The sequence below is a fragment of the Mirounga angustirostris genome, unplaced genomic scaffold, assembly GCF_029215605.1.
Source record: "Mirounga angustirostris isolate CCGP_5_RB_7025 unplaced genomic scaffold, mMirAng1.0.hap1 SCAF_10, whole genome shotgun sequence".
Lineage (NCBI taxonomy): Eukaryota > Metazoa > Chordata > Mammalia > Carnivora > Phocidae > Mirounga > Mirounga angustirostris.
Genome location: NW_026991718.1, coordinates 59587392 through 59614055, shown reverse-complemented (window position 1 = coordinate 59614055; position 26664 = coordinate 59587392). Strand labels below are relative to the sequence as shown.

Below are 26664 nucleotides of genomic sequence, written 5' to 3'. Positions count from 1 at the left end.
GTGTGGCTATCTTTCAATAAAATTTAAGAATACTGAAATTTGAATCACATGTAATTTTCATGTGTCACAGAGTATTTAGAATAAACTAGTATTTTTTTAAAAAAAAAACCATTAAAAAATATAAAAACCCTCCTTAGCGTGCAGGTAAGCTCACTGGTTATACAAAACCAGGCAGCATGCAGGCTATTATTGTTTGCCAACCTCTGAGTTGGACCAAGGATTCAAGAAAATCTTAAGACAGGAAAGTCAGATCAGTCATCCAATTTAGTCATCCAAGAATGCCAAGTTTCCCTTTTGTGGGTAAGTCTATTTATTATATTCCTGTCAAGATTAATCCCTTTGTAGAGAGACACCCCCCCCCCCCCAAGGAAACTATTCACCATTTTCCTTTATCGTAACCTAATCTGGCTGGGGATGGAGGCATTTACCCACTGTAAGAGCACAACACACATATGCAAATGAAGGCATGTCATCAAAATTGTTGGGTACAGGAAAGAGTTTCTATGCTCCCATGTCCCTGCCTTGTAATTACCCATAAAAGTAGACCAACAGTTGGCAAACTCTGGCTTGCAGGCCAAGTCTGGTCCACAGCCTGTCTCTGGATGGCCATGTGAGCTAAGAAGGGCTTTTGTATTTTTAAAGGATTGTAAAAAGAACAGTGAAACGAAGAATATGTGACACAGACCATACATATGGCCAGCAAAATACACCTTTGCAGAAAGAGTCTGCCAACCGCTGAACTAGAGGCTGCCCTGACCTCTCAGGTGGAAGTAGACTGTACATTACAATCTAAGTTTCTCTAGTCTCTACTCTTTTTCCTCAATTATTCCTCAAAGTATAAAATATAATCTTTATTCCTATTTTCCACAACCACCAAAAAGCCAGCACTACCACAGCAAATAAACCCCACAGAGGATTTCTGTAAGATCACTTCCAAGTAATAATCCGATACTAATATCTTTATTTTACAAGAAAAGAAATAAATACATGCTGGCATCTATTGTGCTAGGTGTGTCAGATAATTACATCTGATTTTCTCATCAACTTTGGGAGGTATTGTTTTATTCTCATTTCCCCTTTTCTCAATGAAGCTATCAGGCTTGGAGAGATTATGTAATCTGCTCAGGTTCATCCCAAAAGCCAGTGAGCAAAACATCTATCCCAGGTATACCTGGTTCTGAAGCCTATAATCTTTTCAATGATCAGTGTTTTCCCAAACTTCAGTCATTCATACCACTTTCATTATTGTTTTCATATCTGTCCATCACCTGTACTGTTTGTTTACTTAGTACTGTTCTTTGGATTCACTTAGGGAAGATAATCCTACATTAGCCTTAGGCAGCATAACATATAGGAAGTCACAAATTTGGTATACTAGTTATATATTTCTGTGACACAGTAACATCTATACATATTTATGAATATAAAATTATTTTCCATGGACCATCTTATACACTACACTCTGGAAAACACTGCCACCCATGATGAGTCAAAGATCCCTCTCTTACAGTCCTACCTATTTCCTCTCTGAGTTGCACCTCCTTTGGAAGGAGGGCCATCCCTTCAGAACAACACAGTTTAAGTTTCTTTCTAGCATTTTCACAAAGCACTGAGGATGAGGCGCATCTTGGCTCTATGACTCAAGGTAGAGGCCAGTGCCATCCTACTCCACACGTTCTTCCAATACCTTCTGGGATGTCTTACTATACTGGGTACAAAGCACAGAGAGATGCAATCAAGACACACATCCAAGCCTTGTCTCAATAAACAGGACAGGCAGGCCTAAGACATACTGGCTTCTGCCCACTTAGCTTTCTTCATCCTGTGACTTCAGACATCCTCAGTGGGTTCTTACCCCAACCCATCCACAAAGAAACTAATATACAATAATCAAAAACTATTCCAAATATCTTTTCCTCATTAGTAATACTTTATACTGTAGATGCTACTAGATGTGTTACTGAAAATCTTATAAAAACTGTTTTTGTAGGTAAAATGGTAATTCAAATGATTGCTGTGAGGATGTGTGTATTTACTAGTTTAAGGTGTCTCCTATCTGAATTGCGTCAGGATTGTCTGGTTTTCTATAGGAGTGTTTAACCCATCCAAGCATTGTCCGTGGAAAGTGGTAGCTTTTGCCAAGCCCACAACTAATACTCCACTATGGGACTGAATCATCAAGACATTCTAGCCTAAGAATATCACATATTTGATTCTTCTAATGCCCCTTGTTCTCACTTATACCCACTAAGCAACCAAGTGCTGTTTATATGGCTTCCCATGTAGGTTAGTGGAAAGAAATCTGCTGGCCCTACCATGGAATATTCAGATCCTTGTGTCAGTTATTCCTTTGTAAATAACAGACTGGTAATCAAATTATAAATATATCTGTTAAGTATAATTACTAAGTATTAGCCTAGGATAAATGGATTTGCCCTTGGTAGACGGGTAGAAGCTGCCTTCTGATACGCACTGTATGACTGGTATCTTCATTCACCTTAAGAAGTCTTTTGGAGAACAGCTAACCAGTTGTCTTTCCAATCAATACCATCTTGACATCAAAAAAGGTAAAGGATGAACCAGAGCTGTGCTTTTTTATAATCTGAATTTCTAATTTGTTTACTTTTACCAACAACCTTAACTTTTTTAATTCTAGAGATTTTGAAGATTTCAGATTTTTAGGTATACCATGTTGCTTGCAAAAATTTCCTTTTACTATTTTTTACTTTCATTTACTAATGCATTCTGAAAACTGTCAAAAGCAATGTTAAATAGTAAAGGTGATAGATTCTTGTTTTATCTCTGAAAATGAAAATTAATTAAATGATGAAATCTAGAAATTTGTCATTTAATTTTACTTGGGCATCTTAGTGTTAATTTTACGTGTGTATGGTACCTTAAAAAATGATACAAGAGTTTGCAGTACCTGCTTCCTAGACTACTTTCTAAAAATTTTGTTTCCCCTCCCCAATACAAATGACCATTGCAAATAATTTAAAACTTACAGTCATTTAACCTAGACCTTGAAAGCAACCCATAAGTTTATCCATACACAGCTGAGAGTATAATCCCCTAGGTTTTGTGTGGGTTTTGTTTTTTTTTTTTTACATGTACTAAGTGATTTGTCCTATTGTTCGAAGACTGTGGTCACATTCTGCACATTATTTTCCAATTTGCTTTTTCTCATGTAATCCAAAGTCATTTCCTATCTTTTTATTTTAAAGATCTATATATAAGACAGACAAACTATTTAAAGACTATACAATAAACTATAGGTTTACTTAACTAAGCTCCTATTGATGGACATTTGAGTTGTTTCCAGTTTTTATCCAATACAAACTGAGTGAAAATAAATGTCCTATATATGTTTTTGGACACTTTTGTAAGTAGAGTAGGGTAGATTCTTAGATCTGGTACTGCGGGATTAAGGGCTATGAACAATCTAAATTGATAATGCTAGTACGCATCCCTGATCTGACTCCATTATAACATCTTTTTTTTTTTTTCAAACCGTTTAAGTATGTATGACATCGAAACTTCATCTCATAGTTGGAAAAAAGAGAGAAAAGAGAAATCATTAGTAAGGTGGGGCAGCCCCTCATGGTTACCAAACATTTACTTGTTCTGTATGTGTAAAGGAGTTGCTTGCTGATGTCCTTTACTTATTAATGTTCTTTCCCATCTCACTGAATCCTAAAAACTCTTTGTATATTGCCAATACTAGCAATTTATCTGTTAAGAATGCAAATATTTTCCCCATTAGCTGTACTTTAGTCTATGGCATTTTTCAACATGTAGTATTTTCAGTTTTTATGTTGCCCAAAATTTTAATTTCTTTTATGGGTTTTACGTCCTGCTTAACATGGGCTTTCAAATTGGAAGGTGCTATCCATATGATTCTGTATTTTTTAGTATTGTTATGATTTTATTTTTCACAATTAAGTATTTAATTCTCCTGTAATCTATTGCAGTCTAAGTACTGAAGTAGATATTAAAGTTTGCCCCTTCTCTCCTTAGATAGTTGATTCTCTCAATACCATACAATCTCCACAGGTCTGATAGATCATCTCTATTGTCTTCCAAATCCTCACGTATCCTTATGTTTGTCTGGGGGCTGTTTTTGCCTATGTATGTTTTTCTGCCTATATATTTGCATATCTACATTACATAGTTTTTTTTTTTTTTTTTTTTTTCATTACATAGTTTTAAGACTATACTTTCAGGGGTCATTTCTATAGTTCGTTACATTACTTAGTTTTAAACAGTACAGTTTACTTTTATGTAAGACAGGAGAGAAAATAAACCTGTATTTGTTGTTCTCATGCAAAAAAAAAAGATTAAAAAATTAATGAAAGTGGGGGGGCAGGCCTGTGAGTGATATGGTCATGTGTACCTTTTGCTATTTTGAATTATAAATTGTGTGTATGTAGTAAATCCTAAAAAATGAAATTAAAAATTACTGATCTTTATTAAGTAGTTTAGAAATTAATAGTGCCAAACCCTCTTATTATTCTTTTTAAGAATTTTCTGGGCTAAACTCTGCTATTTTTAAATTATCAAAATACTGTAGTTTCAAACACACTGTTATTTCAATGGCAGTCAGTAGCTTTATTCGCTCTCCCAAAATTCTTCCCCCACTTGTCTGTCTTCCCTAACCCCATGCCTGACTACCCTCACTTCAAAAGCACTCCAGGCCCTTACTTTACTAGTTAGTACCTGCAACTCTAATATGCAATAAAATTCCTTTTTATCTCCTAACAAATCTTAAAATCTGCTCAGTTACCCATATAACAATTACCACAAAGACTTTTCCTGAAAATTCGAAGTGACTTGCAATCCAAGTCTTGAGACAATCCCACCTATGGTCACAACATTCTGGCCCTTGGACCATCTAACCTCAAGGCTTAAATGATTAAGGACATAACCAATTTAAATTTACCTTTCCCTCTCCTTGTTGCCAAATTTAATTTCCTGAAGAAATTACACAAATTAGAACTCCTTAGCAACTCTCTGCTCCTCATTACAGTCATTAATGTGGGCTTTATTTTAAGCTCTTTCCTAGGTGCCTCTCCCTGGAAATAATCATTTCAGCTGAAAGTGGGAGTTAACTTTAAGCACTGGAACATAATACTCTCTTCATTCAGATGAGGCATGAGGAAAGCACTGCTTTTAGGTCTTTGTTAAAATAATGTCTAATTAATTTTCTGCATTAATTAAGACAATTAACCATGAGTTCCAGGGAAGTTGGCAGAGTAGGAGGATCTAGTAAAAACACATAAACGAATGAATGAATTTAAAAGAAAAAGATACAGCCCAGAAAATTTTCTGTTCCTGCTCAATTTGTGAAGGCTTTGGTTTCTATTCAATATAGCCACCACTCACATCTGGCTTAAACAAAAATTCAGCTCCTTAAATCACATTTCAAGTTCTCAACACTCACATATGGCTTCTGGCTATCATACTGTGGACGATGATGCAGTTGGAGAATATTTCCATCCTCATAGAAAAGTTCTACAGAATAGTGCTTATGTAGAAAACTAAACACTAGGAGGCAGCATCAACAGTGCTTCATGGTTACAAGAGGAATGTATTAAACACTGTAAAAGTTGATTCAGCTAATGTTGAAGACTAAGTGTATGTCCTTACCCTCCCTCCCTTCTTCTCTCCTCCATATTTAATTTCCCTGAAACTGTTTTTGTATTGATGAGGAAGACAGCCCCAAAGAAGGTAGAAATTCACTATTTGATCAGAGCTGTTCAAGCAGCTAAAACAACTCCTCACATAACTTCTGGTATAAATCACGTAACACGATTACCAAGAACTTTTCTTAAGGTCAACATTTAGTAAGTCCTCCTCCTTATCTGGGAGTAAGGCTGTTACTAGAATTCCTGGACATTTTCTCACATTTGATCACTGCCACTGCTAGGTTTTATTTTTTTACCAAGTGCCATGACTGAACTGTATAATCATGAAATGGCCCATCTGAATATGTGCTTCCCTCCCCAACCACCCCCACTTGCCATTTCAGCCGCATGTGTATAAAACCAGCTAATGATAACAGGTGGAAGGAACAACCTTTCAAATGTGAAGACACTCTAATCACTTACCAATAAGATGGTTTTTCTGAAGAGGAATTATCCCTGACAGCTGTTACCACTTCCTTCTTCTCCGATAATGAAACCTAAGGTATGTTCACATCTTTTGCCCTACTTAAAATGGATCAAAACCTTTTCCATAGAAGGAAGGGGTTGTGATTGAGGAAGAGCACAAAGGGGAGTTCTAGAGTATGGCAATATTCTATTTCTTGACCTGGGTGGTGGTTCCACGAGCACTTCACTTCCTATGCTCTGAAATAAAACTACAGAACACTGGGAAAGAATCCTGGGCCATCCCTAAAGAAGTGAGACTCACAGGACACACAGAGCCCGGGCACTCTGGAGGTCCTGAGACAAGGGATATGTCTTCTAAAGACTTATCAGCTAGAAAAAGTCACCCAAAGGGAGCAATTCTCTTACAGCTCTCAAGCACATCCTTGAGTAATTTGAGTTTTTTCTCCTTTTAAAATTCACTGATGGTTTTTTCTATTTCTCGTATCTTCCTTTTCAAATTTCTTCTCATTCACTTCTCTATTTCGTGAGACTTACCTCCTAATTTACTCATATATGCACCTCTGCTTCACCCTGGCAAGCCCACTCAGTTTGCTCTTGGCATTGCCAGCTCCAAAGCACAGCTGGCACTACAGATCTCATTTTATCCTCAAGACCAGGGCTGGGAAAGTCCACCTCTCTAAGCCTGCCTCCCTAAGCAGAGTAGGTTTTGGTTTTTGTTTTTAAATTCTGCTGGGCAGATGGAGGAGGACTTGGGCTTCTATGTACAAAAGTGATCAGCCCTACTCCACTCCTTTATAGGCCAGCTGAAACTCTGGGCAGAACTATTCAATGGAAACCAGTAAGTTGGTGTTTTCTTAATAAAAATAAAAGTGTTCCCAAGAATAATTAATATTTTTAAACAGTCACTTTAAAAAAGAAAAAAAGGATCGTCTCTTTTTGTCTCCCCTTCCTGAGTGGCTAGGGGCTTAAAATAATTCAGTGGAATTTACTGCTCATCTTTTATACTTACTCAGCTTAACTAATGTTTCAGTAAATTTTTCACAGTTGATTGCAACTCGGCATAATAGATGGATGAATTGATGATAAGAAAAGAAGTAGTCTAGCAGCATACGATCATAAACGTCATCTTTGCCCTGAAGGTTAAAGATGATAAAATGGTTGCACTTAAATTGTATAATAAATTAAAGAGCATATTTTGTGCAAATGTAATAAGTTTAACTAAAAAGCTGATTAAATATTTAAATTCTATAAGAACCTAGTTTTAAATTCCAAGTTTCTAGTAATGTTAAGAGATCTTAATTGTCACAAGTTTATTTTCAGTGTGCAAATGCTATCAATTAAAATTACCCATTATTTCTATATACTTTAATCAAGTAAAATTACTGTAGGATTTTAAAATGTGACACTTTAGTTCTACAGACATCATCAAGAGTTGAATTAAATTTGATTTTTGAAAGAGATTTCAAATGATTTCTGTAATGGCTACTACAGTGTTAATTATTTTTAATATTTTATCTTCTAAGAAGTATATTTAAGATCCAAAGATGGTGGGCAAGGGAGTGTGAATGAAGCGGGGTGAAGAAAAAGGGGGAAAAATTGTTTAAAAAAATGTTGAAACTGAGATAAATTATCTGTGTCAATGTACCTTCTCTCTATAATTTAGAATTAGCATTATTTTAGGATACGCATTAAAAGAGAAGAATCGGACTACAAATGATGATAGATCTATCAATCAGTGATATTAAGCCTAGGTCAAAGGATTATAATTAAAGGGAAGTAAAAGAAGTCATTGATTATATGGCCAAATTTAAACAATAGTAACTACCTAACTTGACTTTTCAGGTTTAGATATATGACCCAGTTATAATTTAGCCTAGTGACAACTAGTAAGACTTTCTGTTAGGGTATTTTTTTTTTTTAGGGAGGAAAAAACTTACTACTTGTGCTTATTGTTGATTTTGCAAATACTCAACCAACATTTCAGAGCACTAAAAGGAAAAAGTCCAAATGAGTCTAATCTTCTTAGGATCCACAAAATGGTCATTTAAGTCTAATATAACTGCCAGAGGGAAAATTTCAAATTACTGTGTACTACAGAAACATGGTTTTCCTGGCATCCCAACATACCTTACTGGTTTCCACCATTGTGGGCAAGAGGCACATATTGAGTTCAGGGCGCGGAGGCCGAATATTGCTTTTCCCTCCTATTAGCTTGATATTTTCTCGACAAGGGAAATAAGGTCCAAGAGACACTAAGACATTAAAAGTGTACAGTAAGAATAAATGGAAAAAATAAATCTCCATGCTTCAGTGTGCAGAAAGATTAAATGCCAACCACATTCAAGTACTGTGCTAGATGAATACGTACTTGGTATATTACTGTGATGATAAGTACAATGGTTGTGTTGTAGAAATGGAACCAGAGTATGAAGAAAGTCATGGGGACTCAAAAGCACAAGTTCCTTAAGGACATCTGAAAATAAAAACACAATATGAATATTAAAAAGCTGGAGGATATCTAACTTGCTTCTTTCGAACTCACAAATCCTGCTAGGGTGACTAGTTGCAGTATGGCGGGTGGAAAGGTTTAAAGAGTCTAAAACTGTTTTAGCTGCTGACACTGGGAGAAATTCTGTCTGATGCTCAATCAAATCTGGATCAGTTACTAACCAAAGTACAGCCATCATTTAGAAACCAAAGTTTAAAACTATTTATTTGTATTTTATTTATCCAAGAGAAGAAGCATCATGGAGAAGTACACTAAGGGAAAATATTTAATGCACACTGATGACATGTCTTCATAAAATCAACCAAAGCAACTTAAGACAGAAATCTAAGGCTCAAAGTTCTTTGGATCTAAGACATAATCCTTAGTCTACTTTTAATGTTTCATGATGCTAGCTTGACTGATGTTCATCCCCTAATCATAGAGAAGTAAAGCTCGTGATGACAGGCTACTGAATCAGAGGTTACTGAAGTACAGGCCAGTAATTCCACAGAGCATCAGGCCAAAGCTTGCCAAAACTGCTTATACGTGGCAGCCAGTTATTCATGTCATTTTGAGAAACTGGAAATTAACAATTACAGTCTCTAAAGAGGACTTTTAAAAATGGCTTCTAAACTAGTAAAAAATACATTATAAATTTTAAATGGGGGGGTCCTTTAACAGGCACAAATTATCACTTCATTATAAATATATAATCAATAAAAAGGTAAAATACCTGGGAGTCTAAGAATAAGTACTACAAGTATCTTTAGGTAAAAGAACAGGCAGTAAAAATAATCTCCCCAGCCCTTTATAGCATCAGCTCTCCTTTGCAAAACATTTGCATGATCCTACCTTATTTACATAGAACCAGAAGATCTCAGAGGTGGACCAGATCTAGAGATAACCTAAGGTCAAAGAGCCCAGATATATTACATGACCTGCTTGTAATCATATAAAGTAATTACTGGCATGTTGAGAAATATAACTAGATTTTCTAGAACCTGCTGGCCAGTGTGAGTTACAAATAAAAAGTACAAATGTCTTCCAAACCCTGTAGAACTAATATCACATCCTACAAAGAATATTCCAAAAAAATCTTCATCCATTAGGTTTTTACACATACATATTTTCCAAGTAACTTACCTATACAGGCATTTCTAAGTTCTGGAGGACTATAGGAATTAAGAAGAGTTAACAGTTTATGGGCAAATTCAATTCGCTCCTGCCACTGAATTAATGCTTGTTTCACATCTGCAAATATAAAAGCATACATAAATATGCCATTTGAGTTCAAACTTCCTCACAATTATGTTCTATTTTTATCTACAGAATGCTAACACTAAGAAAATCAAATTAATGACATACACATCTTTGGTGAAACCTAAGTGAGCATTTTCATGAGATGGCTACTACTGTGAAACCTGCTAGATTTCTTAAGTGCATACTTTAGGGATGAACCTTTCCATTTTCCAGAAATTTATAGGAAGTTTAAAGTTCACGTTCAATTTTACAGGGACACAAGAGATAAGTTTTATATAGTTATTTCTCTTAAAACTAAAAATGATCTAACCTAAGCCATGGAGGTTTCCAGTTGGAGAACCTTTACAAAATACCCATTTTGTTACTGTGCTTAGAAGTGTTTTCCAATCTCTTAAATCTTAACACTTATATAGGATGTTTGCCTATTTTTCAGGCAGGCATAAGAGATTAGACAAGAGCACTCCAGCCTTATACCAGGTCATGATGAACATTTCCTGATGGTTAGCCAGCATCAGCTCCACCTTCAGTACATAAACCAGACATAAAGACAAATTCTCTGAAGGATGTGGTTTGACATCCTTATTTCACTCTTTAATAGTTGAAAGTAACAAAAAGAAGAAGTAGGAATGATCAAACCTTTTCTCTGAAGATACGGGCGTGTAGACTTCAAAACCGAAAGGAATATTGACAGAAGTTCTACTAAGTCTCCAGTCACATGGCAAGCTGTGGCTTCATGGTACATCATGTGCAGTGTGTTGAAAGACTACAAGTGATTTTAAAAAATGGAGAACTTCATTTCATTTTTACTTTACTGACCACAAAATGGTAGTACTCATCCTTTATGATAGATGTTTTCAGACCCTATGTGTGTGCACATGTGCACAAATCAAATGTATCTGCTTTCTACCTAAGTCAAATTCTCCCAAGTCAGCTCTTTAAAATATAAAACAGTGCTCACCTTCGGAGCTAATATTTTATGCATACATTTTGGTCTGAAGGAATAATTTGTTTCATCAGTTTGTTTGTTTTTGGTTACTGTTTGCTCTAAGACCACAAACACCTTAGAAATTACGAAGAAGCAGGCAACAAGAAGATTTGGTAGAACAGGTGACTGCTTTAACTAACTTTCCAGGGCTTTGGGAAGGAAGACAATGGTGAAATGGTTGTCAACAGTAAGTCTGAATGAGGAAAAAGAGCTCCAAAAGGAAGAATTCCTTTAATCATATTGGCTTGTTAAAATCTTTTAATTCAAAATCCTTAGTTTTTTTTCCTGCTTCATTCCACACAAAGGCTTTTTTCTAATCCTCTTGAATCAGTTCCCTAAAATCTATATACTAGCCGTAATTCAAAGTTCAAAATCCACAGTCTAGAATCGGTGGCAGTACATAATCTGAACAATGTACTTGTAACCTGTAAGCTGTGAGGCTAGGAACCATGTCTGTCTTATTCACTGCTGTATCCCCAGTGCTAGCTAGCTAGTAGACATTCAAACATCTGTTGAGCGAAACAATGAATTTCTCACTACTTTTCACATACTTTTTGTTCTAGCCAAACAGAAATACTTGGCATTTTTCAAATACGACAATACTCTCTTGCCTCTGCTGACCAAGTCATTTATCTAAATGCTCTCTTGCTTATCTTTACAAGTTCAAATTCTTCAAAGTACGGTTTCAAACATGTTGTATTCCTCTACTATAATATCATTAACTGAAGAAAACTATCCTACCTCTTACTTCTTCTGATGGTTCTTTTGGCATATACTCTTTTGTCTTCTCTCCTTTATTAGACTAAGAGGTAAAATGCACCTCTATGGCTTTAAAATCATCTCACAGTTTGTGGATGTTCACCTGTAACAGACTCAATGGCTTCCTCTCATGATGCTAATCTCACTTTCTTAACTATCAAATAAGTCCACTCTTGAGAAATTATGTGTCAGTGATTACATCATATGAATTTCATCTGTTTCTACCCTTACACATGGAATGAATAAAACCAGTCTATTTCCAGTGGTTGTTCTAAATACAAAAGAAGAAGAGAAGTATGGAATTACTATGGACAAAGAAAACAGCAACCTAAAAACTGTGACCTAATCATTCTTGGAATATAGATTAGCATTTACTGATCTATATAATGAAAATCCAGACACCTGTAAAACAGTATAGCATAAACTCTAAATATCTACACACACACAAAAAGTCTTGGTGAGAACATTAATATGAGCTATATCTATAGTAAAATGAAATAAATATTTACCTCAGTCATCAGGATCAAACCTCGATTAAATACAACAAGAAGTCTATCTTCATCAGATTCTAACAGTATTCTGAAGGCACTAGAAGAATACAAAAAATCCAGGTTGAGAACTCTGAATGAGAATGGAAAACTTAGGTGAAAAAAATAGAAGAAAACTGTAATTGAGGCTCTTTTCCACCTATAGGAGAGGGACTGCTATTATCTGTTTCCTAGTAATGTAATAAAAGGAGTTAGTATTAAGAAATCCTCTAAGTAACATGGAGAAAAGTTATGTCTGCTAGTATCTAGTCAACAATTCAATAGTGGAAGAGAGGTATCATAGGAATATTTTTAAAGTTTCTGTATAAACAATGCTTATTTTCATAATGGGTTTATCTTCTAGATTATGTTAAGCTCTGGATCATAATAAAATACACTTATACTATCCAAGCACTTGTCAGCTGGTTCTTGGGAAGAAAGAGAAACACGAGGGGAAACACATTAAATACATTTTGGTCTTGAAAATAATTTATGTGATAATTATCAAAAGTAGTTGTATTGCTCTTGTTATTAGACTTAATTTCATTATTAGGTACTGGAAACCACTGCTATATTAGTACAACTGGAATCTTTCTACTTCAGTTAGACGTTGTCTTTCCTTTTTTTAAAAAAGAATTAAGAAAGCTCAAAGTCTTTTTTTTTTAGAATAAGCTTTAAGTAGTAAACCTTGGAAACAATGTATTCAAAATTAATGCCAAAATTTTAAAAGAATTCCTTTGGAGTCCTGGCAAAAGCATAGTTAATTCATTTTGTGTACTAATAAAGATTCAAATTTGAAAGTTTTCTGAAGAAGATAACCTGAAATAATCTTATCTTGGGTTAAGCATAAAATACTATTATTTTCAAGGAAGTACTGCCAAAAAATGTGTGCCTAATAAAGGACATTACCTGCAAGTCTTAGATGTAATATATAGAAGCACTTTAAGAAATTAACCTGGCCTTTATTTCCACAGTTAAAGGGAACTATGTGTGATTTGTTGTAGAGTTCCTTTATAGCCATTCAATAACTTCTGTAGCTCTGAACAATTATAAAGATGATGTTTTGTTATTCTGGCTAATTCCTACAGTTAAAAAAGACAGGTAAATCTGGGCTAAATAGAATGAAAAACATATTAATAGTAACTCTCATCCAAAGATGGAGAAAGCTGTTCCTGGAGGCCTCTAGAACTGAACTGTCCAAGCGTAAGACAGGATGAATCACGAGAGAGAGGAGGATTCAAGCCTTAGATGTAAGACTGTACATTAAGATTCCTTCCAACCCTGATTCTATGATACTGATAAAACACATATAAACAATCCAAAACCAAACCCTGAAAACAAAAGCTGTTCAAAAGTAGCTTGTTAATTTTTAAAAGATAAATCCTTCCAAGGTGACTCAATGCAAAAATGCTTCCCTAATCACCTTAAAGAACTGGTAAACTTTCAGTTATAAATAATTTAACTATAACTCTTTTAAGTGTCAAAAGGATGGTCCCCATTCCCTCACCTGGAAAAACAAAACAAATTAAAAAAACACCAGAAAACATCTTTTTACCTTATTAAAGTAGTCCAGCAGGAGCGGCCATCTAAGCAACGTAAGTAACAACTTATGGTTGTTTTCTTAAACTGTTTAATATCTTCTAATTCTTCTTCTCTCATATCTGGTCTTTGAGCTATAAACAGCTGCATCAGGTTAAATAGTTCTTCTACTGCCTAAAAAGGGCAAATAAGCATCATGGTGATCTTTTAACCCTCCAACATTTTAGAATGTTTGCTTCTCATTTTTGAATGTTATGCCCACTAGCCGGCTCTTAAAATTATACAAATGATATTCGATTATACTACCATTCAAGAATAGTTACAAAATTAGCAATAGATTCTATTTTAAAAATTTAATATATTATTCACTAAAAGTAAATAATCAAATTTTCAGGAAGACTCATTTTTAGGGTTCATTTTTAGTCTTAATACTATTTATTAAAGCACTAGCCTTGTAACTTCAAATGGGTGTCCAGATATGCTACACCAATCCTTTGCCCTGTTTAATGAGAAATCACTTCCTCCTCACAAAATTTTACAGCCCTCATTTACATTTGAATTAATACCGTTTCTGAGAAAACCCTTTGTGCCAACATTTGGAATGCTCTTTCTGGACTGATGAATGGTTAGTTCAAGTTATCTGATGGATGAAACATGGGAACTAATATTTAAGTAAAATCGCTAACTGTGGGTTTATAAACTCATTTAGCATGGGCATGTGGGCATACTTATCAATGAACTGAAAACCCCCAACTCTGTGATTTTCATGGCAAAAATTGATTTAAGCACCATTTTCATGAAAATCTCCAATAGTTAAGCTCTACAATAAAAGATGTTATATTTTATTGATGTCAGGAAACATTATCAGATAAATATTCTAACTCCCCCAACATTCACCAAAAGTATACCATGGACATCATGTTTAGTAACTAAGTCAAATATTATTTATGTGAATGTGATAAAGAAAATCCACTGAATCTTGAAAAATCTTGATAAATCCTGACTCCTTCGAGGTCAGGCAGACTCTCACATTTGTTTCCTTCTGTCTTATAGCCTTGGCTTTGAACATCTTTTGGTACTTAATATACTCATTTTCTTTCCTCTATTCTAGGCATTCTAAATTTCTTGGCTGGAAATTAGGTTATTCTTTCTGGGAGAGAACAATTTACTACATTGTATCTGAAGGAAAGGTCCTTTCTTTTCTTAAGATTTATTTATTTGACAGAAAGAGAGCACACAGGCAGGGGGAGCAGGAGAAGCAGGCTCCCTGCTGAGCAGGGAGCTCGATGCGGGACTCGATGCGGGACTCGAGCCCAGGACCCTGAGATCATGACCTGAGCTGAAGGCAGACGCTTAACCGAGACTGAGCTACCCAGGTGCCCTGGAAAGGTCCTTTCTTCAACAGGAAAAAAGTACTGTACACAATTCAAGGATACCAATAATTAAAATATTCTTCATCATGTTCATCTGATTAACTCTTAATGTTGGATGTCTTGAAAAAGCTCCACTCCCACCATCTCCCATTTAGCCAAAAACTTCTCACACAAGCAGTTTGTAGCCTCTAGGTTAAAATAGTTCTGCACTCTCTTCCCAACCCCTTTCCTAGATTTATATTCTCTTGGTGTAATCTTCAGTTTACAACAGAGAGTTAAGAAGCAACAGTGAAAAGAAATATCCAGGAATGACAGCCATAAACGAAGGGAGAAAGTTTTAATATGAAACCTACAAATAGTCTGCAGAAAAAAAGGAATCAGATTTAGACCGCATATATTTGTATCCTGATAGACCCCTTATCCATTTCATTCACCTGAATGTAGTGTGAGGAAAAAAACACTAGGGAATACTATAGCTAAGATAAAAATATTTTCTAGCTCACAGCTTAGAACAGCATGTAGATCTTAACGATAAATATCTAAAGAGTAAATACTTCCCTAAAACTGTACCACAAAGCTGACTTTTTTCATTAGTTACATATAAAAGACATTTACAAAAACACAAATGAAAATAGCTAAGTTCAATTAGAGATAAAATTTCAACATCAACCTAAGAAAAATTACCCATATTACTTATCAATTTTATAGTAATATAGCATTTTATACATGTATTCAAGAAAACAAATACACATTAAGTCCTTAAGAAAGAACAGTTCAAGTTAGACTATACTTCCATATTTTGTTACCACTTCCCACAAGGGGGGAAAATATGTTATTTCCAATCAATCTGAAGATACAGATAGAATTATCAATTTTACTCACTCCAGGGTATTGGCTGGCATGCGGTGTAAGATTCTTAAAGGCCCATTGGATGTTCTGGTGAGAAGCAAGTTGTCGTGTGAATGCAGGAGACTGTTCACAGCAGAGCCTCAGAATGCCGTAGTAGGCTGGCAGCATCCCACGGTTAAAAAGCACCACATCCTGATCATCATGGTCAGCAAGGATGTAATTGAAGGCAATGTTCTTGGTTACCACTGGGTTCTGAACAATAAGGCGGATATTCTCTGGACAGTCAGCACACACATTGTACCAAAATGAAAGCAAAGCCTGTTTATTGTGATTTGTAGCTATTGCTGGCTCAGAAAGTTTAGGCTGGAATAGGTTCCACAAATCCATGAAATATGTGGAAAACATCAGCTTCTCAGTTTTAGAAATTAAACAGTAAGTCATAAAGCTAAAATAGGGCACTAGCTTTGTAGTGCCATGAACAGCAGCATCAACATAAAGTTTGGCTCTTGAGAGCAAACCAAGGAGCACGTTGTAGACCTGATGTAGGACTACTGTTGTGTCTGGACTGAGTGGAAGGTCACGGGTTGGGATGTGCAAAGACCTTGTTGACCGGAACATCTGGCGGAATGAATTGCTTGGTATAAGGGACACCAGAAGATAAGCTGCAGCTATAAAATGTAAAACAAAACTGTCAGATCCTTACAAGATATAAAACAGACTGAAGAGCAGTCATTAAACACAAAGCCACTCTTCTCTTTAAAAATTAAAATGAATAAAAATTAAGGGACATGAACATTTCTTAATATCTTTCTGCCCTACCACTGGCCCCACAGAAAAATCTCAAGGAATAATGAAAACATTAGCCTTCCATTCTATCATTGTTATTTTTTAAGTGGCAACAATAATTGCATTAATAAAAACAGTTTTAAACTTCTCTGTTAGCTTTCCCCAGATGTAGAATTTTCCATTTATTTGATCATTTCATTTCTCCTTCGGAATTAATATGGTTTAACAGGAAGAACACAGCATTTGGAGCCAGAAGACCTAGCTAAGCCTGTTTGACGTGATCTAATCATTCAATGTGTTAGAATCTTTTCTTCTTCTTTACAAAATAAAGGTAAGTTATTTTGTAATAATTTAGAGATTAACAGTAAAATATAAAGTTATAAAGACAGAATGAGATCTTCTATTTTAAAGTTCATTGTAATGTATAAGATTTTATATATATATGCACCAATTACAGAACATTAACTGTGGAAAAATCTTTACAACTCTTCTAGGCTAAATTTGCATTTAAAAAATTTTTTCACTTGAGTATAGTTGACACACAATGTTATATTAGTCTCAGGTGTACAACATAGTGATTCAACTTCTCTACAGGTTATGCTGTGCTCACCACAGCGTAGCTACCATCTGTCACCACACAATACTATTACAGTATCATTGCCTGTATTCCCTATGCTGTATCTTTTATCCCCATGATTTATTCATTCTTTAACTGGAAGCTTCTAGGTTGACTCTGAACACAAATAAAGCATCCCTTCTTCAACATACCTGAAAAATGTTATTAAGCATACAAAAATATTATTTCATTTAATTCTCAAAATCATTCTGGAAATAGGTGATGTTACATTGGAAAATCTGAATCTTGGAGAAGCAAAGACCAAAGTCACACAAATAAAGAGGTGGAGCTCAGATTTAGCCCTGGGAAATGATGATGATGATGGTGGTGGTGGTGGTGGTGACGACAATGGCAATAATGATAATGATCCAACAAGAATTGCTAACATTTATCAAATGTTTATACTATTTAACACCCTAACTTTGTTTAGGAGGCTCTACTTTTATTATCCCCACTTTCACTTGGACCAAAAACAGAAAGACTACACCCGTGTTACACATCTCGAAACCCAGATAGATTCAGGAGCTAATGCTCCTAAAAACAACCACCACAGAGCCTCCTCAAGGCCTCTAATGCCTTAGTTTAACTCTTTTCAATACACCTACTAATCTGTCTCCCACTATGCTACCTATAATTTGATAATTTCCAATGTTCTGTTAAAGCAAATAAAGTTAGGGTTTCTAAAATTAATTATAACCTAGTTTACAGATTTCAAATTAAACTTCATGCAGCACTCCATTTCTACATTATTTTTTTCACCTGTATGTTAGGCTCAATTTAGTATATGTTTCCAATACTAAAACTTGGCATGTAGGGGTCATCCTGACCAATCTTTGTATAAGCTGCTATTAAGAAAAGTAATATGTGATTAGAAAAAACTTATTCAAGTTATATACTTTTATCCCAGTATTTTATTAGGAAAAATTTTCTAACACAATGAAAGGTTTAAAACGCTCTACCAAAGACCCAATTAAATTCTACAATTACCGTTTAGTTTTGCTTTATTGTACACCAAACCTTCTATTTATTTAAGAGCTATCTGCTTCTAAATAAAAAGTAAGTTCTGCTTGGGAGAAATACACAACTTCTAGGAAGGTCAATATGGAAGAACAGACCATCTCACTAAAAACTGCCTTGCTGACTAAAGAATCCCTTTCATTTAGTTCTATACTATAGAGAACTTAGAACAAATCTACCTCTATTTCTATATGGCAACTGTTCAACTATTTAAGACACTTATGTCTCTATTTTTCTTTTTTTCTCTAAACATTCTAAGGCATTCCTTAAAATTTTGTAGGATTTAATAGTATTTCTCAGTAGTTCTTCTTCTATAGATGTTACTATAATTCTTACTGTTGTATTGATTCTATTCAAATATTTGGGTTGTTTTTTCAAGTTACATTATGTCAAAAGCACATTTTCATATTACTAGAGTCTAATTTTTAAATGATTCACTGTAATTATTTCCCAATGGAACATCCAGTTTTTAATTTTTCATAATCATAAATAATGCTATTTAAGAATCCATATATTAGATGACTTGCTTATACTGGATTCCTTGAGATAATATTACTGAATTTAAAAAAAGGCAAAGTATTTTGAAGGATCTCAGTACATATTACTAAACTGCCTTTCATAGGGTAATATTTACTTACAACTTCACTGCAATGTATGAGAATGCCATATCCTCAATACTGTCATCAATATTAGATGTAACAGCTGAAAAACTTTTTTTTTTTTTTGGCTCAGCATAGATTTTTTATTGTTTTATGGTCAGAAGTCAGGACATGAATGCCAATCAGCATACGTGTCAGCACTTACAAATAACCCATTATTATGGGGTTACATAAACTGGCAGGAAAAACAAGCCTATAAGTACCAATGCCAATCCATCAGTACAAGGTGTTTTTCCCAAATAAGAACAGGCAGAACAGACACAGTTCCCATACACTCTTCTCCCCTTTTCTCCTATTATTAACAACTATTATTACTACATTTGTTTTAACTAAGGAAACAACAGACACATACTTTTAACTAAACTCCATACTTTTGATTTTATTAGTTTTGCCTTAATGTTTGTTTTTTATAAAGATATTATTTATTTGAGAGACAAAGAGACAGAGAGAGAGCATGAGTGGGGAGAGGGGCAGAGGGAGAGAGAGAAGCTGGCTCCCCACTGAGCAGGGAGCCTGACACGGGGGCTCAATCCCAGGACCCTGAGGTCATGACCCGAGCCGAAGGCAGACGCTTAACCGACTGAGCCACCCAGGCGCCCCATTAATGTTCTTTTATTTTGGCTCTAGGATCCCATCTAGGATATATTACATTTAATCATCATGTCTCCTTAAGCTCCTCTTGGCTGTGACAGTTTCTCAGACTCTCCTTGTGTTTGGAAAAGCCTGACAGTATAAAGGAGTACTTGGGTCAGGTATTTTTGAAGAATGTCCCTCAAATTGAGTCTGTCTGATGTTTATCACTTTTAGACTCAAATGATGGGTTTTGTAAGGAAGACCATACAGGTAAAGTGCTCTTTACATCATATTATATCCAGGGTATCAAGGGTACATGCTATCAACACACATCGGTGATGATATTAACCATAATCACCTAGCTGAGTTAATGTTTGTCAACTGCTTCACCTAAAATTACTTTACCCACAAACTGTAACAAACTTTTAAAACACAGAGAAAAAACTTGAGAGGTGCTGGAGGGAGGTGTGTGGGGGGGGCTTGGCTATGGGGGACGGGTATTAAGGAGGGCACTTGATATGATGAGCAATGGGTGTTTTACGTGATGCATCACTGAATCCTCCTGAAACCAACACTGCACTGTATATTAACTAGAATTTGAATAAAAACTTGAAAAAAAGAAAAGAAAAAGTTACATTCCCCATTCCCTACTCCCTGAAAGGAGGTTCAGTTCCACCTCCTTGGACAGTGGATGTACATAAATTATTTAGAATTCTTCTGTATAGGATATTTGTCTCTTCTCCATTTATTTATTTAATCATTTATTTATCAGTATGGACTCATAGGTATTTATTTTATACTTCGGGGTATAATCCAGCACTATATTGTTTATTTTTTTACTCTTATTGTTCCAGCGTTAGCCACTGGGAATTCCTTCAGGTTGGTTGTGTGTCCCTTTGACACAGCCCCATCATTTTGGTTTTTTGAGTACTTCTTTACTTTCTGGTCCTACAAGATGCTCCAGGCTCATCTTGTATTATTACCTGCCCAAGACCTAGAATCAGCCATTTCTTCAAAGAGCTACTATTTGTTTTATTGGAGAATGGTCTTTAGAAACATAGATCTGGGGGTATTTGATGTGCATGTTGCTACTGTAGTATCACTGATTCTATGCCCTTTCAGCAGACAGCTAGGAAAAATGATTTTAATGATGAAAGAAATTTAAAAAAATAACAACTTTGATTTTTGTTTCTTTGAATAAAAGAAATCAAAGGAGAACATACTCTATTTATTTACAAGCAATTTTCTAATCTGTAAAATACCTATTTTTCGTATTTGTCCATCTGTCTTCCAAGATCTTTATTTCCTTCCAGCCTGTGTAAAGGTGTTTATCATTTTAACTCCCATGATTTCATTGAATATTTTCTCTCAATTTGTTCTATGCCTTTTTATTACTTTCCTCTTAGCCTTAAAGTTACTTTTAAGATGGGATTTTCTGATCCTTTCCTCTCTTCACTTAATGCTGATCATGCTTTGTAATCTATCAAGCAAGGAAACAAGAACGGCGGTGGTGGTGATGTCACCCAAGACAGGACAGTTTCCTATCCTTAAAACACCCAAACCACGGTACATATTTGCAAAACACTGCCATTTCCAAATACTAATGTAACTTCGGCTTTTAAGAACAGTATCTCCAAAAGCCTTTGCACTGTACAACAATGGGCATTATTGTAATTGCCTTAAAAAACAAAACAAAAAAGTGAAACCTGTAACAACAAATGGTTTAAGTTCTGAATATTTGACTTACAAGTCCTGACTCTAGGATAATTATGAGCCAAAAGAAACCTCTCGACCCAGTTTTCCATGTTCTGTAGGACCCAGCTGTGTGCCAGTTTATTTCGGGGTGTCTGTACTGCCAACCAATCCAAACACTGAGAAGGATTGTATTCAATTACCTAAAAATGAAATGACAAGAACAGAATATAAAACCGATTGAGGAGTTACTTTTTTACTTACTTTTGGTAAATGCCATTGAACACTTAGCCAAGAGAGTTTTTTGAAAACTAGAACCTAAGAGAAGTTTCGCCCATGTTTTTCTACATTTTTATTTTTAAATAATTAATTTTTTAAGGTGGGGAAAGGCAAAAGGACTGGGAGAGAGAGAATCTTAAGCAGACTCCACGCTGAGTGCAGAGCCTGATGCGGGGCTCGATCCCACAGCCCTGAGATCATGACCTGAGCCGAAATCAAGAGTTGGATGCTTAACCAACTGAGCCACCCAGGTGCTCCTCTCCATTTTTAAAACTACATTTATCAACAGGATATATTCAGAAATATCTGTCATTAGTTAACAAAATAAAATTAAAATAACCAAGGACTTTAACATAGAACCAATAGTGCTTCTAGGGGCGCCTGGGTGGCTCAGTCGTTAAGCATCTGCCTTCGGCTCAGGTCATGATCCCAGAGTCCTGGGATAGAGCCCCGCATCGGGTTCCCTGCTCCACTCTTCTCCCTCTCTCACTCCCCCTGCTTGTGTTCCCTCTCTCGCTGTCTCTGTCAAATAAATAAATAAAATCTTAAAAAAAAAAAAAAAGTGCTTCTAATTCTCTGAAGTTTCTCATCTTTATTTTTCTTACTGTGTGCGCAATCTATTATTGCACAAGAATAAAATGTACTAACTGCACGCTGGGGAGATTTTTTTCATGGGATAAAGAAATCTTAGGAATCTAGATTTGGCTTTCAGGCCAGTTCCATTCCCACTCATTTATGTATTGTCTAGATGGTTTTAGGCTAAAACAGCAGTTAAGTGGTTGCAAAGGTATCACAGGGCCCACAAAACCTAAAATGTTTGCTAACTGACCAGCTGGAGAAAAAGTTTGCTGACCCCTGGTCTAGCAGGTTTTCCTACCACTCACTAAAGAGAAACTCTATGACCCCAGCAGTTACTCTGAAGGAAAGGACGTGGTTGGTACTTCCTGTACCATTTCTGTCAACTGCTGAAAACACTTAGCTTGTATTTCTAAGATTCTATCACTCTTTTCTGAGGGGAAGGGAATGAAAACCCTCGACTGGCCAAAGATTTTTTTATGACTCTACAACAGTGTTTAAACTTGTCCTGAAAGACAAGAATTCTTTCTCCTCCCCAAGCCTCCCAACTAAAGCAAGTCTTCTTCCCTGACTTGTGTCCTACTAAAACTTTCATTTTGGATTACCCAAGTCAGAAGAAACTGGTACTTAAACTGGTAATGACTTTATTAGAAAAATAAAATTCTCAGAAGAAGAAATACTGAAACACCTACTGCAAGACTTACCTCCCATATCCTCTGTAGAATGTAAGATGCAAAGGGAGGCATTCCTGGAGGTCCACCAGCAAACTCCATTAGCATAGTCAACAATTTAAAGAAAGGATTGGCTGCCTGTAAGACACATACATAACTGCGTATTTAAATGTACTTGAACCCACCTGTTTTAGAAGAAAAGAAACATGTAAAACTCTTCTACACATCACATTTAAATCTGTGTTAGGTTAGCAGATCTCAGGACTCCTGCATATAAACTTGAACTATAACTTGGGATAAAAAGTCAATAGCACAGGCACCACATGTAACAGAAAACATGTATTTTTCTGGGTATCAGTTTGAAAAAACCAATCAAAACTTTTATTAATGAGACAACCGTATTCATAGAATAATTTAGGTTAAAAGTTTCTTGAGCATCCCTTGATCTCTAAGGTGTAGTTTACATTAATATTTGACAAAGTATCATGTAGCTAAGCTATAACATTACCATTTTACAAAAATACATTTGTATAATATTGTATTATATTTCCACATTTTTTTCATCTGGTTAGTCTACTTTTTTCTTGAACACAATTATGATATATGCTTCAAATCAAACAACTTTAAAGTTTAGTATCTATGTGGCACTCCAATATGTTGAACTTATATGTAAATTTGTATTTAATTGGGAAAATTACATTTATGATAGTAAGATATAAAGGAGTAATTCAGCTTATTTAAGTTACATACTAAAAATTAAGCTGTGTCATGGGAGAAACCTTGATATATTTTTTTCAAGAACAATTAGAAAGGTTTATTTGAAAGCGCTAGTAGTCTTAAAAACATGAATTAACTAATGTGTACATACCTCAGGAGTCAACTTTGCTATTGATGTGAAAAGCATAGACACAATCTAAAACAAAACAAAACAAAACAAAACAAAAAAGAGGATTTCAGGACATTGTTTTAAAAATTACCAAAAAGCTTTAAGACTGTTTCTCAGCACTTACATGTTCTGCTAGTCGATTATTGTATCGACAGAGGCTGAAAATCAGATTACAAGTTTGTCTTATATTGATGCCATCACGAATATGTTGAAATAAGAAGGGGAATCCCTGTTAAAAGTAAAAGTTGTTCATTTAAGAACCATTATTATTTGTGAGATGATCAAATCCTCTAATATACAAAGTATTACCTTTCCTCCTGTTAATGCTGCCATGTCAGTCTGTGATAATGTCAAATGCCTGAAAGGAAACATCAGTGGAAATAAGTTTTTCTTCCCTCTGTGCTACTTTATAGCTATTTGCATCATGACATGCATCAAAATTGTCAATCCAATTACAACTGTACCAAGCCACCAACACAGAAAAATGATTTTTGAACTTTCTGCGGGCTAACCTTACTTGCTAGATACGTATCTTTTAGACAATTTTTCAAGATTCCAGAATTGATATATGGAAGCCCAAACCTGCTTTAGTTCCCATTTAATTAACTCAATATTTTTGTGTATTATAAACAATAGGATGGGTCTGAGTTTTATTGTTTTTTTGTGACATGAGACCCTTCAAAACAAAATGAACTTCCAATACTAAAGAGCTTCAGTTACCAGTTTACAATTTCTACATATTTCTTTACTATAGAAAATTTCAGATACATACAAAAATAACAAGATAATGGAAGTATCCCATTATTCAGCTTCAAATTACTAATTCATGATCAGTCTTGTTTCATTCGTACTTCCCACTCACTCAATGTGGACAGTTCTGAAGCAGTTCCAGGTATTTTATCATTTAATCCAAAAATCTCAGTATTTATTTCTAACAGACAAATTAAAAAAACATAACCACACTACCATTATTCACACTTCAAATAAAACCACAACTCCTTACTATCAAATAATATCCAGTGTATGATTACCTCAAGTGTCTAAAAAAATTTTTAATAATTTGTTGGCTCATGATCCAAATAAAGTCCTCTGTTGCAAGTGGTTGAAATGTCTTTTAAATATCTTACAGACTACTGGTTTCCCCTCCAATTTTGTTTTTATCTTGCAATTTATGAGTTGAAGAAAGTAGGTGGTTTATCCTGAAGCATTTCCCACATTTCCGTTTTGCTGATTGTATCCTTGTGGTGTTGCTTTAACCTGTTCCTTTGTCCTTGTATTTCCTATAAACTGGTAGTTTAGATCTAGAGACTTGATCATATCTAGGTTTGATCTTCTTAATCAAGCATGCTTTACTGGTGGTGGTATTGACTTTCTTCAGGAGGCACACAATGAAAGGTTGTCTTTTTGTAATATTTCCAGTCAATGATGATCATCTCCTAGAACCATTACTTCATTTGGGGTACAAAATACAGATACTCTAATTTCAGCATTACTGCTTGTTCATTAGCTCATACACCTCCAAGATGGAGAGCTTCCTCTCATGTACCATTTGGTTGCCATGAGGTATAATTCTTGCTGTTAAGATGAATGCTTGTTATCATTCCTTTATTAATAAGTTTCCAGAATTATGATCTGGTTTCCTAATATACTCCAAAGGATACCAGTAAGTAGTTTGTTTGTTTGTTTTTAGGTACCATTACAAACTCATGGATTTAAATATCTGTGATGTATTTTAGTCCTCTTACTATTACTGATGCTCAGGTTGTCCAATCTATGACCAGTAGGAATATTCATAAATTGGTTCTTGCCCTTTTAACATAATCTCAGTAGTCTTTGATAGCCTCTGCTTTCCAAAATGATGAAGTGCTCTAGGCTTCCCATTCATTTCTTGCCCAAGACCTGGAATTGGCCATTTTTTTCAAGGAACCCCCATTTTCTTCCATAAGAAATGATATCTAGGGACTACAATCTAGATGCCAGTGGCATTCACTCATTCTGAGTTGGGCAGGATTTCTAAGCCTTTTCAGAAAATGGAAGTAGAGAAAACATTTTTTGTTTGCTTAAGACAAAATACACCACAGACTCTACTGCTATTTCCAAATTCAAATTTAGTTTTAAAGAACTTACATAAAAAACCTACAATTTTATATTTGTACTTTTTTCTATCTTTTTCTGAAAATCTTGGTTTCTAATGACATTAACAGTTAACTAATATTTGCTTTATTCTATGATATATGCTAGTTTCAGGATATTAATCACAATTACACTATGAACAATATACTTAGAACAGTTTAGGATAATTTTACAATTCTTTTTGTCCTTCATGTACAACTAGGAATTTATAGTTAAATTATGTGTTCTAAAGTCATTTTAGTGAATTCCTTTCCAGGCTATGCCACCAGGTCAGTATATAATTCATTTATTTCAGTCTGCTTTTGATTTTTAGGGATTGCATTTTATTAACTTATCATTATATAAAACATATACATGATTACAAGTTAAATCTAAAAAACAAAAACAATGTATATTCAAAGTCAAGTTTTCATTCTTCTCCTTTCCAGCAGTCTGTTTTTCCCTCCCCCAACCACAAGAAAACTTTTTTTTTTAAGTTTTTGATTTAGTCTTCAATTTAAAAAAATACAGTAAATTCTTGCTATTTGTAGTACTTATGTTCTATAAAATGCTGTAAACACCGAATTAATGATTACTGAATCACTGCTCATAAGAGAAATACAGCGTTAGGTTCTTGTGAGCCTCTGGTCACATTCTCTTCAACCAATCAATAGATTACCTTGTTTTGTGTGTGTTTCTGTTTAAAGATACCTTATTTAATATATATTGTTCATTCATTAGCACTGAAGTCACAGCAAATACTATTAACTCATACCTGAATGAAGCTTATCTAATGTGCTTTTTCTTGTTAAGGCACATTATGGCCTTCTTGAGCTCAGATCTCTATAGATAGCACTCAGCACTATACTTGGGGGCAATTTTAAACACCAAGTCACCAACAAAAAGC

The 26664-nt window shown here is 35.0% G+C and overlaps 1 protein-coding gene and 1 pseudogene across 7 annotated transcripts in view; one reads left to right on the top strand and one right to left on the bottom strand.

The window, feature by feature from the left end:
- Positions 1–26664, bottom strand: part of USP34 (ubiquitin specific peptidase 34) — a 263416-nt gene that overhangs the window by 7952 nt on the left and 228800 nt on the right. For 3 of the 7 annotated variants that reach the window (XM_064572466.1, XM_064572467.1, XM_045884928.3), the window contains 13 exons: positions 23955–24003; positions 23770–23874; positions 23628–23672; positions 22793–22897; positions 21289–21436; positions 15924–16558; positions 13685–13842; positions 12112–12190; positions 10495–10621; positions 9742–9849; positions 8479–8583; positions 8238–8362; positions 7120–7243 (listed from right to left, as the gene is read on the bottom strand). In XM_064572466.1, coding sequence (XP_064428536.1) covers positions 7120–7243; positions 8238–8362; positions 8479–8583; positions 9742–9849; positions 10495–10621; positions 12112–12190; positions 13685–13842; positions 15924–16558; positions 21289–21436; positions 22793–22897; positions 23628–23672; positions 23770–23874; positions 23955–24003 — 1913 coding nt within the window. The remainder of the gene's footprint in view (positions 1–7119; positions 7244–8237; positions 8363–8478; positions 8584–9741; positions 9850–10494; positions 10622–12111; positions 12191–13684; positions 13843–15923; positions 16559–21288; positions 21437–22792; positions 22898–23627; positions 23673–23769; positions 23875–23954; positions 24004–26664) is intronic. The other 4 variants (XR_010405682.1, XM_064572469.1, XM_064572468.1 and 1 more) reach the window with 3 other exon arrangements.
- Positions 4208–4309, top strand: LOC123852257 (small nucleolar RNA U3; annotated as a pseudogene).